This window comes from Gopherus evgoodei, chromosome 14 (genome assembly GCF_007399415.2).
Source record: "Gopherus evgoodei ecotype Sinaloan lineage chromosome 14, rGopEvg1_v1.p, whole genome shotgun sequence".
NCBI lineage: Eukaryota > Metazoa > Chordata > Testudines > Testudinidae > Gopherus > Gopherus evgoodei.
Window position 1 is genome coordinate 4,251,808 of NC_044335.1, and position 17,002 is coordinate 4,268,809.

At 47.9% G+C, this 17,002-nt stretch overlaps 1 protein-coding gene across 13 annotated transcripts in view; it reads left to right on the forward strand.

Annotated features, from left to right (window-relative positions):
* RTEL1 (regulator of telomere elongation helicase 1) overlaps nucleotides 1-17,002 on the forward strand; it is a 112,316-nt gene that overhangs the window by 59,319 nt on the left and 35,995 nt on the right. For all 13 annotated transcript variants that reach the window (XM_030533576.1, XM_030533574.1, XM_030533583.1 and 10 more), the window contains 4 exons: nucleotides 4,550-4,665; nucleotides 6,366-6,489; nucleotides 7,591-7,738; nucleotides 11,568-11,722. In XM_030533576.1, coding sequence (XP_030389436.1) covers nucleotides 4,550-4,665; nucleotides 6,366-6,489; nucleotides 7,591-7,738; nucleotides 11,568-11,722 — 543 coding nt within the window. The remainder of the gene's footprint in view (nucleotides 1-4,549; nucleotides 4,666-6,365; nucleotides 6,490-7,590; nucleotides 7,739-11,567; nucleotides 11,723-17,002) is intronic.

Below are 17,002 nucleotides of genomic sequence, written 5' to 3' on the forward strand. Positions count from 1 at the left end.
AAGGACTCCCAGGCACACCCCTGCAACCCAGTGTAAAAACTTTAAACCGCAGCCTCAACAGTAGCATTCCTACCCTCCTCAAAGATAGGACTTCTATAGAAGGAGGGGTAGGAATGGCAGGCACAGACTGTCGCATCCCCCCTCAGGTCAGGGCCAGGGTCCAGCCAAATCTTCATCGGGCTCAAAGCAGGCCTGTTGAAGAGATGCCCGAGAATGGCATACCCAGCACTACACCAGATCCTTCCCCGTGCTTCCTGAATCGGCTATCCCACTTCTTCCATGCCTGGTCCCAAATAACATTGGAACGCTGGGTCCTTTGGCCGGTGGAAGTGAGATATTCTCTCCAATTGTGCTTCTCCCCTCCCTTTCAACCCCCTTCCTCATCCCTCTTCAGGGACCCCTCACACGAGCAACTCCTTATCCAGGAGGTGTAGTTGCTCCTCGCTGTGGGGGCAGTGGAGGAGGGTCCTCTGGAGTTAAGGGGTAGGGGATTCTACTCCCATTATTTACTCATCCCCAAAGCAAAGGGGAGTCTCAAACCCATTTTAGACCTGCAAGGACTCAACCAGTTCTTGGTCAAGCTGAAATTCTGCATGGGCTCCCTGAGCACGATCATCCCCTCATTGGTTGCGGGAGACTGGGTCACTGCCCTCGACGTGAAGGACGCATACTTTCACATATCCATTCAGCCTGTGCACAGACCATTTCTGCGGTTTTTAGTCGATCACAAATATTATCAGTTCATGGTCCTTCCATTCCGCCTATCAACAGCCCCCCGAGTCTTCACCATATAGGTGATTGCAGCCTTTCTTCGCAGGAGGCAGTTGGGGTATATCCCTACCTTGATGACTGGCTGTTGTGGAGGCGCAACAGGAAGCAGGTGGAGTCTCAAGTCTGACTAGTCAGTGCTACTTTCGAGAGGCTGGGACTCCTCAACATGAACAAGTCGACCTTGTCACCGACCCAAAGAATAGAATTTATCAGGGTGGTGCTGGACTCTGTACAAGCACGGGCAATCCTGTTAGAGGCCTCGATTCCAAGTGATGACAGACATTACGCAAAGCCTCAGGCGATACCCCACCATGACAGCAAGGGGATGCGTGAGTCTCCTTGGCCACTTGGCAGCCTGCACTTATGCGGTCAGACGTGCCAAACTGAGGCTCAGACCCCTCCAAGCGTGGCTCACTTTGACCTGTCGCCCAGCGCGAGACAGCCTGAGCTCAGGAATGTCAGTGCCAGAACACATACTCAGGTCCCTCTGCTGGTGGCTCAACCCTCAGACAGTCTGCAAAGGAGTTCCCTTCAACAGTCCACAGCCCTCTTGGTCCCTATTAATGAATGCGTCAGGTCTGGGTTGAGGTGCTCACCTGGGAGATCTCCAAACACAGGGCCTATGGTTGCAGGATGAGCTCTCACTCCATATCAATATCAAGGAACTCAGAGCAGTGCGGCTAGCCTGCCACACCTTCCTGTCCCAGCTACAAGGATAGTCATCACTGCCATGTTTTATATCAACGAACAGGGTGGCGCTCATTCCTCCCCACTATGCCGTAAAGCCCCTCCAGCTATGGGAGTTCTGCATAGCCCACTGCATTCACCTGGAGGTGTCCTATCTCTTGGAAGGACAGAACGAATTAGCGGATCAGCAGGTCATTCTGCAACCGCAAGTGATCCATCTATCCGAATGTCATGCATTCCATCTTCCAAAGGTGAGGGTTTCCCCAAGTTGATGTTTGCCACTTGGAGCAACCGAAAGTGCCCAACGTTCTGCTCTTTCTAGAAGCACAGCCTGGGTTCAATCTCAGATGTGTTCCTGCTACCCTGAGGAGAACGCCTCATGTATGCCTTTCCACTGGTTCCATTTGTGCACGAGGTGCTGCTCAGGCTCCTCAGAGGCAAGGCAAAGGTAATCCTGCTGGCCCCAGCATGGCCCTGCCAACATTGGTACACCATGCTTCTGCAGCTGTAAGTGGACGCCCTGATCGTGTTACCACTTTACCTCGATCTGGTCACACAGGACCACGGTCGCCTTCACCATCCAGACCTCCAGTCCCTCCATCTCACAGCTTGCAAGCTTCATGGTTAAACCCAGTGGTGCTCTGGTGCTTGGAACCTGTAAGGAAGGTTCTGCTCGGCAGCAGAAAACCATCCACCAGGGCCACTTACCTAACTAAGTGGAAAAGGTTCACTTGCTGGTGTGTCCAGCATTGCACATCTCCACTCCAGGCACCTATACTACTCATCTTGGAGTACCTCTTACACCTGAAACATCAGGGCCTGGCAGGATAACCCATCAGGGTGCACCTTGCTGCTATCTCTACGTTCCACCCATGAGACTTTGGGCGTTCCATGTTCACCAACCCCATGGCAGGGTGTTTCCTCAAAGGCCTGGAAAGATGATATCCACAGGCTTGACAACCTGTCCCTGCAGGAGACCTTCATCTATTCTTCTCAAGACTAATGGGGCCCTCTTTCGAACCACTGGTGACTTGCTTCCTTTTGTATTTGTTGTGGAAGGTGGCATTCCTGGTCGCCGTTACATCAGCTAGGAGAGTGTCCAAGTTAAAAGCACTAACCTCCAACTCACCCTACACCATCTCCCACAAGGAGAAGGGTCAACCCAGGCCTCACTCAGCCTTCCTTCTCAAGGTGGTGTCCCAATTTCATACTAGCCAAGAGACTTTTCTACCAATCTTTTATCCCAGACTTCATACCGGTGCATGGGAGTAGAGGCTTCACTCACTGCATGTCTAGTGTGCACTAGCATTCTACATCGAGCACACTAAGCCTTTCAGGAAATCCAGCCAACTGTTTGTGACAGTGGCAGACCAGATGAAAGGGCTCCTGGTCTCTTTCCAACACATTTCTTCCTGGATCACGTACTGTATCCGCGCATGCTACGAACTGGCTATGGCCCCAGCCCTGGTTATTACAGCACACTCCACAAGGTTGCAAGTCTTGTCAGCTGCTTTCTGGCCCAGATCCCCATTCAAAGAGATCTGCAGAGCTGCAACCTGGTCATTGGTGCATACGTTTACCACACTCTGTGCTATCACCCAGCATGCCAGAGATGATGCAGCATTTGGCAGAGCAGTGCTCCAGTCAGCGATTCCTTAACACTGACTCCCACCTCTCCGGGAGAGCTTGGGAGTCACCTGATTAGAATTGATGTGAACGAGCGCTCGAAGAAAAAACAGTTATGTTCTCGTAACTCTTCTTTGAGATGTGGTATTCACATCCATTCCAATACCCACCCTCCTTCCCCTCTGTCAGAGTAGCCTGAAGAAGGAACTGAAGAGAGGTTGGGTCAGCCGGGTCATATATTGAGCACCATGAAGGCACTACTCCAGAAGGCTCCACAAGCGACCCTACGGGAGCAACTAAGGGAAGAACATTCAGATGGCCGTGCACGCAGTGCACACACATCTAATGGGAATGGACGTGAACAACCACGTCTTGAAGAACAACAGTTACAAGAAGGTGAGTAACCATTTTTTATAATCAAACACTGGTCATAAATTTCTTGAACACAGTTGCATTCAAAATAGCTTGAGTGCATGGTAACCATTTATCTTTCAAAGGAAATATTTGACCCAGAAGAAAATTGGTCAGGAAGTATAAACCATGGGCGTGGTGGGCTGTGTTTGGCAGCCTTTCGGATTTAAGTGCAAATACTATGTATTTCTTCTTTATCATCTTGCAGGGTAGTTGTTAGCTATTTAATGGCATGGTGAATGCTTTGTACAAGCCCTAATTCAGTGGCTAAACACCAGTGCAGGTTATATATTAATAACTAGGTCAGGGCTCCATAGCAATAAGTAGTGCCTCAGAATAGTCGGAAGGGGGAAGGGACTGCGTTAGCAGAGTCTTGCACGTGACTCATATCTTTTAGAGATACATTTATAGCATGTATTGGAGACTAAGACAAGTAGCCCTTGCATAGAGAATACATTTTACCTACAGTAACTCATCACTTAACCTTGTCCTGGTTAATGTTTCATTGTTACATCGCTGATCTATTAGGGAATGTACTCCTTTAAAGTTGTGCAATGTTCGCTTATAACATTGCTTTGCAGGTAGGGGCTTGGAACTAGGGTGGGCTGGCAGCCCCCCTATTAGTTTACCTCTGGAACTAAATTAAACAGGTGTTTCGCCACGCTCGGGAGGAGCGGAGAGGCACTGATCCTCAGGGCCTGCCAGCGGGTGAGAGGCACTGGGGAGTGTGTGGAGGGGAGCTGATAGCGGGGCTACCGGCCCACCGTGGTTCCAAGCCCTCACCTGTTAGCTCTGATGGGCTGCTCTTCCAGAGAATCCCACAAGTAGTGGACAAAGTACTGTACTAGCAGGCAGCAAAAAAAAATTCCCTGGAACCTATGCTCCCCTATTTACATTAATTCTTATGGGGAAATTGGATTCGCTTAACATTGTTTTGTTTAAAGTTGCGTTTTTCCAGAAGATAACTACAACGTTAAGCGAGGAGTTACTGTATTTGAATAGCTTGATCCCTCCCCCTTTCTCCCCCTCCCCTCTGCCCCCCCGCCTTTTTTAGTTTTTATCCGGGCGTGAGTGGTACCGGCAGCAGGCTTCCCGGGCTGTGAACCAGGCCATCGGCAGGGTTATCAGACATCGCCAGGACTATGGTGCCATTTTCCTTTGCGACCACAGGTGAATTCTTGTGTTGAATAGGATGGGCTATAAATGATGTACCTTGTATTGAATAGGATGGGCTATAAATGATGTACCTGTGTCCAACACACACACACAACTGTATGTGCTGTGTGTATAAGTGCATTAGTATGACTAGTTGAAGAAGGCTACAGTTCATTAGTGATCATCAACAACGAGCTAGGTATCATTCTCCCTAATAAGTGAAAATAACATACATGTTCATCCTCTGTTCTCCTTTCCCAAAATCATCTCTCTCCCCATTCCCTCCATAAGGCTGGTGGTAGTATTAGCAGATGCAGAATAAGCTGTCAGTGATTATTTGATGGGCGGGGGGAGGAGTGGGGGGGGCTAATATATCTTTTTTTAACCCTTCTCATGCCAGGAGTTAGAACTTCCTGAAACGCTAATACAAATTATGTGAATACAGAGGTTCCAGTCCTGCTCCCCACCAAGTCTGAGAAGGCAGTGAACGGTAATTGTAGTTTTGAAGGGAAATTCAGGAAGAAGTTACATATTGCCAGAAAAATCTAAAAATGGTCTCACTTGTATTGCTAACCAGAATCTTGTTTCTGGGAAATGAGTGAATTCCTGCCATTGCCTTGAAACCTATCATCTTGAGTAGGAGTTTTGTTTGGCCATTTTGCGTGTTGTGAACCTTCTGAGCATGCATATCCTCCTTGTTTTCCTGAGAATGAGACTGAATCACCACTTCGTACTTTGCATGGTTCCCATTCAGTTTCGGAAGAAGAAAGCTGGTTATTTCCATTTTCCCATAATGTTTTGTTTCTCAGGCCTTTCATCTGATCTCTGCACTACATGCAGCTTCTTCCTTTGTTTATTTCTGATTTAGCCCCCAGAAACCTCTGGATACAATAAAGTTTATTTTTAAATTAAACTATCTCAAGATTGATATTAATGATTATGGGATAGGTGATCCAGAGAACTAATGGTCTAAAACAGGGGTTCTCGAACTGGGGCTCGTGACCCCTCAGTGGGCTGTGATGTTATTACATGGAAGGTCGCAAGCTGTCAGCCTCCACCCCCAAACCCCCACTTCATCTTCAGCATTTATAATAGTATTAAACATAAAACAGGTGATTTTAATTTATAAGGAGGGTCTCACTCAAAGGCTTGCTATGTAAATGGGGTCACCAATTCAAAAGTTTGAGAGCCACCGATTTAGAATGAGCCTTTTGTTTCTGGGCATCTGGGTATGAATCCTGATCGGTGTTCACAAGTGAAAATAAATTTGGTGGTTTCAGCCCAATCCCTAATGAGCATTTTTCTACCTTATGCAGCTGCCAGTCAGTTTTGGGTAGTATAATATAACTGGTGTCTAGCAGGAGTGTTGCCATTCAGTACAGAGGGGTAGTGATAGTCACAAACACCCTGGCTCCAGCTAACTCTTGCTCTTCTGGGAACAAAGATCAATCCCAGGTTTTTTTGTGTTCTTACTCAGCTGCTTGTTCTTACTGTTCCTGCTTAGCTGCTTGGTTCCTTACTTGGCGTTCCCAGGAGTAGGGGCATAGTCTTACTATGAAATTTAGTTTGTCATGTTGAGGACAGTCTCTACATATGCTCTTAAGACTTCACTCTCGTCCCTGTTCCAGCTGCTCAGGTGAGATGTTGAAAGCTGCCTTCTGCTGAGAAATTAATTTGTTTGAGGGATTTTTCTCCTATTTTCCAATTCTCCACAGGTTCGTGAACAATGATGTAAGATCCCAGCTGCCCTCCTGGGTCCGCCCTTATGTCAAGATTTACAACAACTTCGGGCATGCAGTCAGAGAGGTCTCCCAGTTCTTCCGTATTGCTCAAAAAATCGTAGGTATTGTCAGACAAAGGAGGAGTTTTTGTCCAAGGCTGTCAGGAACTAGGCACACTCAGCCATAGGAGAGTTGGGCAAAGGGTCTCTTCATTCTTAAGTGATCTCCTTTACTTAAGACTCTGAGCTACACTGGGGGATTCTGAGGGTCCTCCCTCCCAGGGAATGTGTCACCAAGCTACAGGGCCTTTTGGGCTAGATTTCAAAGGAAAAGACTCTTCTTTTGTCTTTCTCTCATCCAGCCTGCCCCTAAACACAAGTTGGTTTGGTCTGGAATATAAAATGAGGGAGTGAAACTGATGTTATATATTTCCTAAAAGTCCCCTTGTCACCCACATAGAGAAGACACGTGGAAAAAGTGATTAGACTCTCAAATTATTTAGCTCCAAGCTGGCTGGTATGTAAAATGAAAAGCAGCCGTGGTTAATAGCACAGGCCAGAAATCATCCTATCATTTGCCCATTTGGTACTAGGACATCTTTAATACTTTGGCTTCTGCCTTGGCATTAGGGAGCTCTTTGATTCGCTAATACAATACAGTTTGCATGCTATAGTGAGGCACAGCTGATAGACAACAGGATTTTGAAGTTGAGAGCTAGGTGTAATGTGGTGCTGTCAAAAGACTACACAATAATGGTGGCAGGGTACTTTGTGTAAGTTTGTGTGTGTGAAAGAGGTGTGAGCCTGAAATGGAGTTTAGAATTCTCATGCACTTAAGGGGGTTCAAAAGAGAACTATCTCATTGTAAAGGGGGGCCAAGGGATAGTGCATCTGTATCAGAAGGGGCTGCATTGCAGAGAGAACATCATCAAGATTGTGTGATGCTTCCCACTCTGACGTCCCTTTACAGTTGCATGATCCCTCTGTTCCACCTATGTCTTTCTGTGCTGAACGTCCCCATCTCCAATTAATCTGCCCACGCTAATTTCTGATTATTCAGTTGCATCTCAGGTGCATACATGTTCAGACCTCTCAAACTAAATTTTGATAGTGGATTTTATCTTCAGCTTTGCTCCTGGGTTCTTTCATTGAAAAATGTTCAGCCTTGGAAGTGGAACAGTAGTGTTTGCCTAGTGTAACATTTTCCAGTCTTTGTGCAGATGCCCCCACCCCCAACACGGAGCTCCTGCCCTAGCACCATATGTGAAGAGGACCCGACATCATCCACGTCATCTGGGCAGCCCCTCTCCTGGACAAAAGCTAAGAATTTAGATGACCATGTTCCTAGTCTGAAGAGGAAGCGAATGGGTAAGTCTGGGTGTTTGCATTTCTAAATTGTTTACAATTGTGTCTTCCTTGTATTATAGGAAAACACATACACTGAAGATTTTGTTTTAATCCAAAGATTCTGGGCCAAGCCAGAGGTAGAGCAGGGAGACTAGGAAATGCAGAGGGGTGAGAATCCAGGAGGGGTTAAACAGAGGAGGGCCAAGAATCAAAAGGGTTATAGACTAACTGGGGAACCACATGGGGGAATGGAAAGAGTGGAAGGAAGAGACTGATGGGTATGGAGTGGGTTTGGTACCAAGGCACGTGAGATGACAGCAGACTGGGGATGCATGGGAAGGAGGCAGCAGATGTGGGTAGAGAGAGGAGACAGGAAATAGTCTTTTATTTGCATTTAAAAACTCCAAACAGCTCAAATTTTCTAGCTGTATAACTCAGCTTTCACTGTGAGTAAACACATGCCATCCCCCCCTCTATTGGTACAGGTGCCTGAGGATGTTTCTTTTAAGGGTTCTAAAATGGAACTGACAAAAAAGAAAATCTGTCTGGCCGCTGAGATGTCCGGGTGGAGGGAATGTCAGATAGTTACCCCACAGGAAATATTTTGGTGATTTTGAACAGCCATGAACATCTGAGGCTTCAACAGGTTGAATTTCATCATAGATTTATTTGGTATGACTTGAATTCTGACCAAGGCTGACTATTCTGGAAGGCAACATAGTCTGCTGATTAGAATAGGCAACGAGAAGTCAGAAGGCTTGAGTTCTGATCCTGACTCTGCCACTCACTTGCCATCTGACACCCTGCCTCCATTTTTCTATCTACAAAATGGGGGTAATGATTCTCATTCACCTTTGTAGAGTATTTGAAATCCTCCTAATAAAGATGCTTAATGCTGTTGGCTACATACCCCATCACCCATTCTGTTCAATAATAGTCTCTTGTACATTGTTACAGCTTAGAAAACAAAACGAAGGCATTGACATCAAGTGAACCAATGGCCTAAAAAATTGAGCTTAACTGATGTCAAAGGTAAAAAAAATTTCATGCCAAAGAAACTAGAACAGACTGTTCTGTTGTGGACTTCTCACTGTTCCTGAATTTGACAGTGTTTCATTGCTCAATATATGTTCTTAGAAATTATTCTTGCTTTACTGATACTTTCTGATTAGAGAGACAAGATGGGGGAGGTAATATCTTTTATTGGACCAACTTCTATTGAGAGAGAGAGAGAGCCTTTGGAGATTACAGAGAGCTTTTCTTCAGAGCTGTATAATCTCAAAAGCTTGTCTCTCTCACCAGCAGAAGTTGGTCCAGTAAAAGATATTACCTCACCAACCTTGTTTTTCTAATATATACTGGGACCAGCATGGCTACAACAACTCTCCATACAACTTTGTCTGATTGTTACTCAGATTGTTTTGCCAGAAGTAACAATATTTTGCTACTCTGCTTAGTAACTGACACACAAAGGTAGGTAGGCTCACAAGCTAAAGAGAAATAGGTGATTTTTTTGTATGGGGGGAGAATGCCTTTTTAGAAGCATCAAATTGATGTTGCCAGAACCTGGAACTGTAGAGTTAAAGTATCTACAGACAGACACAACTAGGCCCTAAAGGATGAGAATATGTTTCATGGACAGGCAGCTTGAATAAATGGCAATAAGATGTCAGTTTGGTACATGTAATGACAAGCACTTCGTAAGCTCAGTGAGGTGATTGTCGAGTATAGTAGTATACATGGCTAATAGTCTCACTTTAACAAGTAAAAAAAAAAAAGACGTCTGTAACACCACAGAAAATATGTGTTGATATTAGCCTTGTGCCATGTCAAAAGTGAATTACTCGGACTTCACTGCAGGAAATGGGCTCTGAGTGCGATTCAGAGACCCACAGTGTTTAAACACAAATAACTGGTATTAAGAGTGGGAGTAAGATTTCTGAAGATAACTCGGTGTAAGCTGTTTTGAGTTTAAATCTGATTTTAGTCACGTTTTCCCCAGTCCAGCCTTTAAATACAGAAATCAGAATTACACACAGAAGTTGCCAAGTTGGAAAAGATCAGCTGAACTGACTTTTGTTGGCTCAGCTGTTCAGTGCAGTTCCGCTGCAAGAGAGACAAAGGATGAGAGAAACCAGCACACACTACTGGGTTGCTACATGAGGCTTAGCAGGGATGTTTGGTAGGAAATCCTGCAGAATCCATCAGAGTTGTTGGAAACATTGGCATGGCGCCAGACACGTAAGACGAGGAGGAAGTATGTAAATTTCTTCTTGGAGTATATGTCAGTGTTGATCCCACTGTTAGGGACCAGATATGTTTTGACCAGCAGTGTCTGTCATAGCTGCTCAGGGGTCCCACTGAGCTGCCTCATATTCCATAGAAGGGCATAAAGGGCAGGGTGACTGCCGCGCTGCTTCACTTCCCTCTTACCACCCATGGCAGTGAGATGGAAACCAGTGAGTGTCTGACCCACTAGTTCTTAAGTCAGGCAACGTTACTTCTGGTTCTTCTGAAAATCTTCAAAACCACTTCTCATCTTCAGTTTCAACCACTGTGGACTGATTACTATGTTAGAACCAAACATCTCTTCTCAGACACCCCTTACAGATGCCCTGTCCAACCCTCCCCTACTGCCACCTCAGCCCCACTGTACAGTGTTTCTGTAGCGGTGGATTCAAAATCTGCAGGCTTCTAACCCTGTCCATCCTGCAGTGGACTAATTCCCCTTAAGGACAGGCACAGTAAATGTCATTTTCTGCTTGGGAGAATCTCATGTTCTGAGCAGGTGCTCAGTGTGCTTAGCCTGGACACCTCACAAATCATGAGATGTGAGGTTGAAACTCCACTTTCTGGGCCCAGACTTCAGATCCAGAGGCAACAAGCTCCAGAATCTTCCTACTGAACAAACTAGCATAATTTAGCACCCCATCAAGCAGACAGGTGACAAAGACTACCATGGAGAATACGGCATCGAGAAAAGGCACATCACCGACATCGACACCGGCACCAAAGTTGACCTCTGCTTTGATGACAAAGCTGGCACCTATATCTCAGACACTGATGTTGAGCATTGGAAGTGGCCACTTTGAATACTGGAGCAGAAGTTTAAAGTCCTCTCACACAGACAGGCACAAGCCCTCCAAGTCCCACACAGTATCGAGGGATGGAGAGAGAGATCAGATTCTCCTGGCAGTGGTGGCTGTACCATTGGTGTCAATCCTGTCCTTGTGGGCTGAGGCTCGGGCTGAACTAGGCCCATTGTCAGTGGTACTATCCATTGGCACAGACTCCAGTACTGAAAGTGGCTTATACGTCAGCATCAGCTCTAAAGGAGTTATGCTCCTCGCCAACACTGGGGCCATACATTCTCCCTGTCCTCAAGCAAGCAACTGAACATCAAGGCACATTTCACCTGAGCACGGGCAGCAGCATCTGCCTGCTTGAGGAATGTGCTAGTCTGAGTTCTGCAAGGCAACTATGTAGAGCAACTCACTAACTTTTCTGGTTCTTTGAAATCCCATGGCATTCCCTTTGGATCCCATGACCTACCTTTCATCCCTCCTTTTCAGGTTCCTCGGCAACACAGGCTTTGAATTGCAAGGGAACTCAGGGAGGATTGCAGCTCCCCCATGTTTTATGCCCTCATATGAGAGCACGAGGAGGCATAGTTCCCATATACAGCTCCAATGGACATCACTGGTCAGTCTCTGTCAGAGAGAGAGAGAGAGAGAGAGTCTTGTGCATGTAAGGCATGTGCTCACCTATTGCAGGATCCACCCTGACTGCCTACATCTTGTTACTGCAGGGTAAGTAACAGGTCTGTTTACATTCTGTCTTAATGTTGTAGGGCTGCTGGGAGATGGGGCAACCAGCCTGTGTGTGGAGTATGATCAAGAGCTGATCGCATCAAGGAGGCAGCCCATTGGGCTCCTGGATGCATTGGAGCACAATGAGAAGAGCAGTGAAGGGACAGAAGACGACCGCTTGCCAGGAGAGGAAAAGGTAATGGTGATCATGTACAGAAGAGCTCTATGTAGTCTGTGTCTCACCTATAGCAGTGATAACTTCATTATTAGCACCAATGTGAATGTGTAGGTCACATACTAGAAGGTGGCAGGGTGCCCTTCTCCAAAGAGAAGCTATTACCCGAGCTTATCCCTAGACCTTTCTTTTAATGGTGATGAATTACAAGCTATTTTTTGGAAGGGACTTGGATCCAGCGCCCATAAGTTGTCAACCAAACATTTAATTTTAGGACCAGTAGTTCACTCAAACTTTGAATTTTTGTCTGCATATAGAGCAGCATTCAAATGGGAAATGAACTTCGTGGGTCTCGGAGTCCACATTGCACAGATAGAAGTGCCTTATCACTGAGCCACAGGAGCCCTGCAATGCCGTTGCACAGTAGGATTAGTAGCTTCCTCTATGCTACTGCTTTTCCTTAGGCCTCTTCTAGAGAGAGAATAGTCTCTAACTGGGAGGTCTAAGGGAAATAATACATTTCTGATCAGGCTGGTTTCCTCTTGCTGTTCCAGAAATGATTTTTTTGCAATTAGTGATGGAGTTACGTTGGAGTAGTCTGGTTTCCTGTCTCAGTATGGCCCCTGACTCCATTACATGAAGGAATAATTTTACTGTTCCTGCTAATCAGTTTTCTTTAACACTGAGATGTCTCTTATGGAAATATTGCTTTCAGGGTTATTTCTTGTGCACAGAGCTGTTCAATATAGGGTGCCATTTGCCAGTCGGGGGGGATAAGCACCCCTTCACCTGAACCAGATTGATTCATTACTGGCTGTATCCTTATTTCTCATTCTGTAACACAGCATTATTTAAATCAGATGAATTAAAAAGCCATATGGTAGTAGTGTTTATCCTGCCCAAACTTGCACAGCTTTGAGCATCACTAGGCAATGAGAACTGCAGTTATGAAAGAGAAGACATCAATGGCCAGTTCTTAAACCCAACGTATCCTGAGGGTATTTTTATCTTCTAAATTTAAATATGAAAAACAACTCTGACGAAGATCTTGGTGAATGACACACTAAGTATTCAGCAATCATACGCAAGCAGACTGGATTGTATAGTATCCTGCTGAATATGCAAATATTTTCTTATGTGAGTGCTTGCTCATGTCGATTCCATTGTAGATGTGCAAATGTGCATGGTCATCAGAGATTTCTGCCTTAGCGGTATCCATAGGGCCAGTTGTGTCACCTCCTCGAGTGCTGTGCTCATGCACTGGTATATCAGGCGCTGCCAGTCCTACGCCCTCTTAATTCCTTCTTACCACCCGTGGTAGTCAGTCGGAGCACCTTTCCTTGCTCATCAAGGACTTTTGGTTTTCTTACCGCGGACTTTGTGCCTTTTAGGCTTTCTGCGTAGTTATTTTTAGTGTTAAGTACCTGTTTATTTGCTATGGTTAGTGTTTAGTAGCTGGGTCCCAGTGGGAACTGATGGGGCGTGCCCCGATCTCCAGGCTTTAAGCCCTCTAAATCCTGCAACAGGCCTGTACCTGTTAGCGACCCCCACAGTAGCTGTCTCAAGTGCCTGGGGGAAGTGCACATTAAAGAGAGGTTCCGGATTTGTAAAAACTTTCAGTCTCGCACGCAAAAGGGGAGACACGTCAGGCTCAGAGCCCTACTTACGGAGTCTGCCCAGCATCTGAGCCGTCCCACCATGAGTCTCCCAGCACCTCAGCATTGGTGTGAAATGCGCCACTGGCACTGGGTCCCACTTGTCACCACTCTGCATCACTGGTTCCAAAGAAGAGGGCTAAGAAGCATGGCTCTCTGGCGCTGACAAAAGCGGGCCAGTTAGCAGTAAGCAAAGAGCCTGGACCCCCACAGTTGGCCCTCTCCAGTCAGGGTCATCAGCCCGCTGAAAGGTCCTCCTCCGACTCCTGCGACCGGGACTGGACCAACTCCCCTGCCGGCACCGATGCCATCAAGAGCCCAGGCATCAAAGGAGCACAGGTCTCAGCTAAAGCTCCCCAAGAGGGAAAACCAGCCAACAGGGCTCACCAGAGAACGGTGAAGTGCCACTGATCCCTTGAGATAATGGTGCACTCTCCATCTCCATACCACTGGTCACCAGTGCCATCGTTGAGATCGCGGGGACTTATCGTTGGTCACCGGCTAATGTAGACACGGTCGCTGTCATCTCGATGCAGCTCACCGAGAAGGAGGTGCTGGTCCAACTATTATTGGCGCCAATTGCCGTCCCAAAGGTTGCCGTCCTGATGCCTATCCCGGTCACTGACACGGTGGGAACATTTTCCTTCGCGCCTCTGATTTCCTCAGCACCGGACCCGCTCACCACACTGTCGGTATCAGTTCCCTGGGGCAGGGCACTGGTCTCTGGCGTCAGTGGTCTCTAGGCAGATCCAGGCCTCAACAGCCCCTCCGTGGTCTCCGGAAGGGGGCTTCTCCGGAACTGAGGGCCTCCTCAACCTGTCACCTAGATCTCAGTGGCGAGATTGGGCGTCTGAGCCACCAGTTGGGCAATGGCAGCCTACGCAGTGGCCTGCTCAGTGCCGAGGTTGGAATGCCTGTGGGATCCCAGTCATTGCGATGCCTCCTTTGGTCCATTCGTTGGCTGCTGTCATGGAACAGCGGCTACCAGGCCCGGTACTGGAGGCACACGCAGTGGCCAAGTCTTGAGAGTTGTCGGCCACCATGCCTTATTCCAGCAGGTGGTCGACAATCTGGGCCTACAAATGGAGGAGATGGCTGAACAGGAGGAGACTCTATTCGGTGTCCTGTCGGCCTTGACCCCTACCTGTATTGCACTACCTGTGCGTGAAGGGGGTCCTCAAAGTTGCCATTTGGCAGACGTCTTCCTCCAGCCCTCCCACCTCAAAACAAGCTGAGAAAAAGTACTTTGTCCCAGCCAAAAGTTTTTAATATCTTTATACTCGCCCTCCCCACGGCTCACAGGTGGCCAATGAGAAGGAGAAGCAGGGGTACTCTAGTTCTCTACCCCAAAAAATGAGGCCAAGTGGCTGGGCTTGTTTGGAAAAAAAAAAAAACGTTATTCCACTGCAAGTCTACAGTTTCGGGTGGCAAACCACCAGGCCCACCTGGGCTATTATAACTCAATTTATGGGACACTCTTGATAAATTTAAGGAGATTGGGCCCAGGAATTCATCACCCTGGTGCAGGAGGGCACCTCAGCAGCCCTCTGTGCCCTGCAGATTATGTGGGATGCGGTGGACTTGGCGGCCGGGGTGGTGGCATCCGTGGTGGTGATGAGGCACAGCTCCTGGCTTCAAACCGCTGGGCTCTCCCAGGAGATGCAGACCTCCATTCAGGACCTTCCTTTTAATGGGAATAGTCTCTTTTCTGATCAAATTGATGCGAGGCTGCATGGGATGAAGGACACCAAAGCCACCCTCCGTTCACTGGGCATCCACATGCCACAGTCTGCATGTAAGCCGTTCTGGCTGTCCCCATCACCAAGGTCGTGGCAATCTCATTTTGGACCTGTCAGGAGAAGGGACAAGGACACTACATTTGGTCGTTGCTGCCCTTCTGCCTCCAGCTTACCTGTGCAGCTTAGCCAAGTTAAACATTCAGCAGGGCAGAAGCGCCCATTTTGATGGTGCAATCGAGAGCCATGTCCCAGCCAATTCCTTGCATCTGCTGCTGCTTTTCCTCAACCCCCTTGTTCCCTACCTCTCAGCCTGGTTGCGGGTTACTTCAGGCTGTTGAGTCCTTCACATAATAGCTTTGGGCTATACCCTGCAATTCCTCCTTCCCCTTTCTTGTCCCTCTTCAGGGACCCTTCTGACGAGCAACTCCTCGTTCAGGAGGTTGCCAACCTTCTGCATCCCTCTGCATCTGGGGGCCATGGACGAGGCTCCTTGGAACGTGAAAGGAAAGGGGTTCTACTCCTGGTACTTCCTAATCCCGAAAGCGAAAGGGGGCCTCAGACCCATCCTGGACCTGCGCCGCCTCAACAAGTCTCTCAAGAAGTTGAAGTTTCACCTGGTCTCCCTGGCCTCCATCGTCCCTTCCCTGGATCCGGGAGACTGGTACACTGCTCTCAACTTGAAAGATGCTTATTACTATATTCCTGGGGTACAGGCATTTCCTCCATTTTGTAGTAGGAGGGCATCATATCCAGTTCACGGCACTTACCTCTGGCCTCTCTTCGGCCCTGAGGGTGTTCACGAAGTGCACGGCGCTGGTGGCCGCTTACTTCAGGAGTCGGGGGGCACCTGTTTCCATACCTTGATGACTGGCTCATCAAAGGCAGGTCTCCAGACCAGGTACAGAGAAGCCTCGACCTAATGTACTCCACCTGCCGTGACCTGGGCCTGTTGATAAACACAGAAAAGTCCATGTTAACACCAGTCCAATGCATAGAGTTCATTGGAGCCGTTCTTGACACAACACTGGCCGAGGGCTTCCTTCCGAAAGCGTGGTTTTGGGCCAGGGAGGACCTTATCGGTTTAAGAAACCATCCTCTCGCTGCATCCCACACTTACCTGAGTCCGATGGGACACATGGCCACATGCACATACGTGGTCGGCCATGCTCAACTTCATCTACGGGCCTCTGTAGGTGTGACTAGCCTCAGTCTATACTCCCAACAAACACTCCCTGGACCGAATGGTTTCAGTAATGAGCCATGCCCTTTTGTCCCTGAATTGGTGGCTGAACCCCAAGTTGGTGCTGCAGGGAGTCCCCTTTGCATTGCCATCCCTGTCACTGACTCTAGTCTCTGACACCTCAAATCTGACCTGGGAAGCCCACCTGGGCGAACTCAGGGGCTGTTGGCTATTAGACGATCTAGCCCTTCATATCAACATCAGGGAATTCAGAGCGGTTCACCTGGCACACCAGGTGTTCTTGCCCCACCTAAAGGGCAAGGTTGTGCAGGTCCTCACAGACAATACCGCCACAATGTATTACATCAACAGGCAGATGGAGCCAGACCCTCAGCCCTTTGTCAGGAAGTGCTCAGCCTTTGGAACTTCTGTGTGCCGCATGCCATTCATCTGATCACCACCCATCTACCTGGCTCCAAGAACATCCTAACAGGTCGCCTCAGCAGGACCTTCTCGTCCCTCCATCTGTAGATGGTCCATGTAATTTTCCAAAGGTAGAGAACTCCCCAGGTGGATCTGTTTGCACCCAGGCAGAACAGGAAATGCCACCAGTTCTGCTCCATCCGGGGTTTGCACAGAGGTTCCCTTTAGGACACCTTCCTCATTCCTTGAGCAAGGGGTTTCACATATGCCTTTCCACTGGTACCACCGATCAACAGGGTCCTAG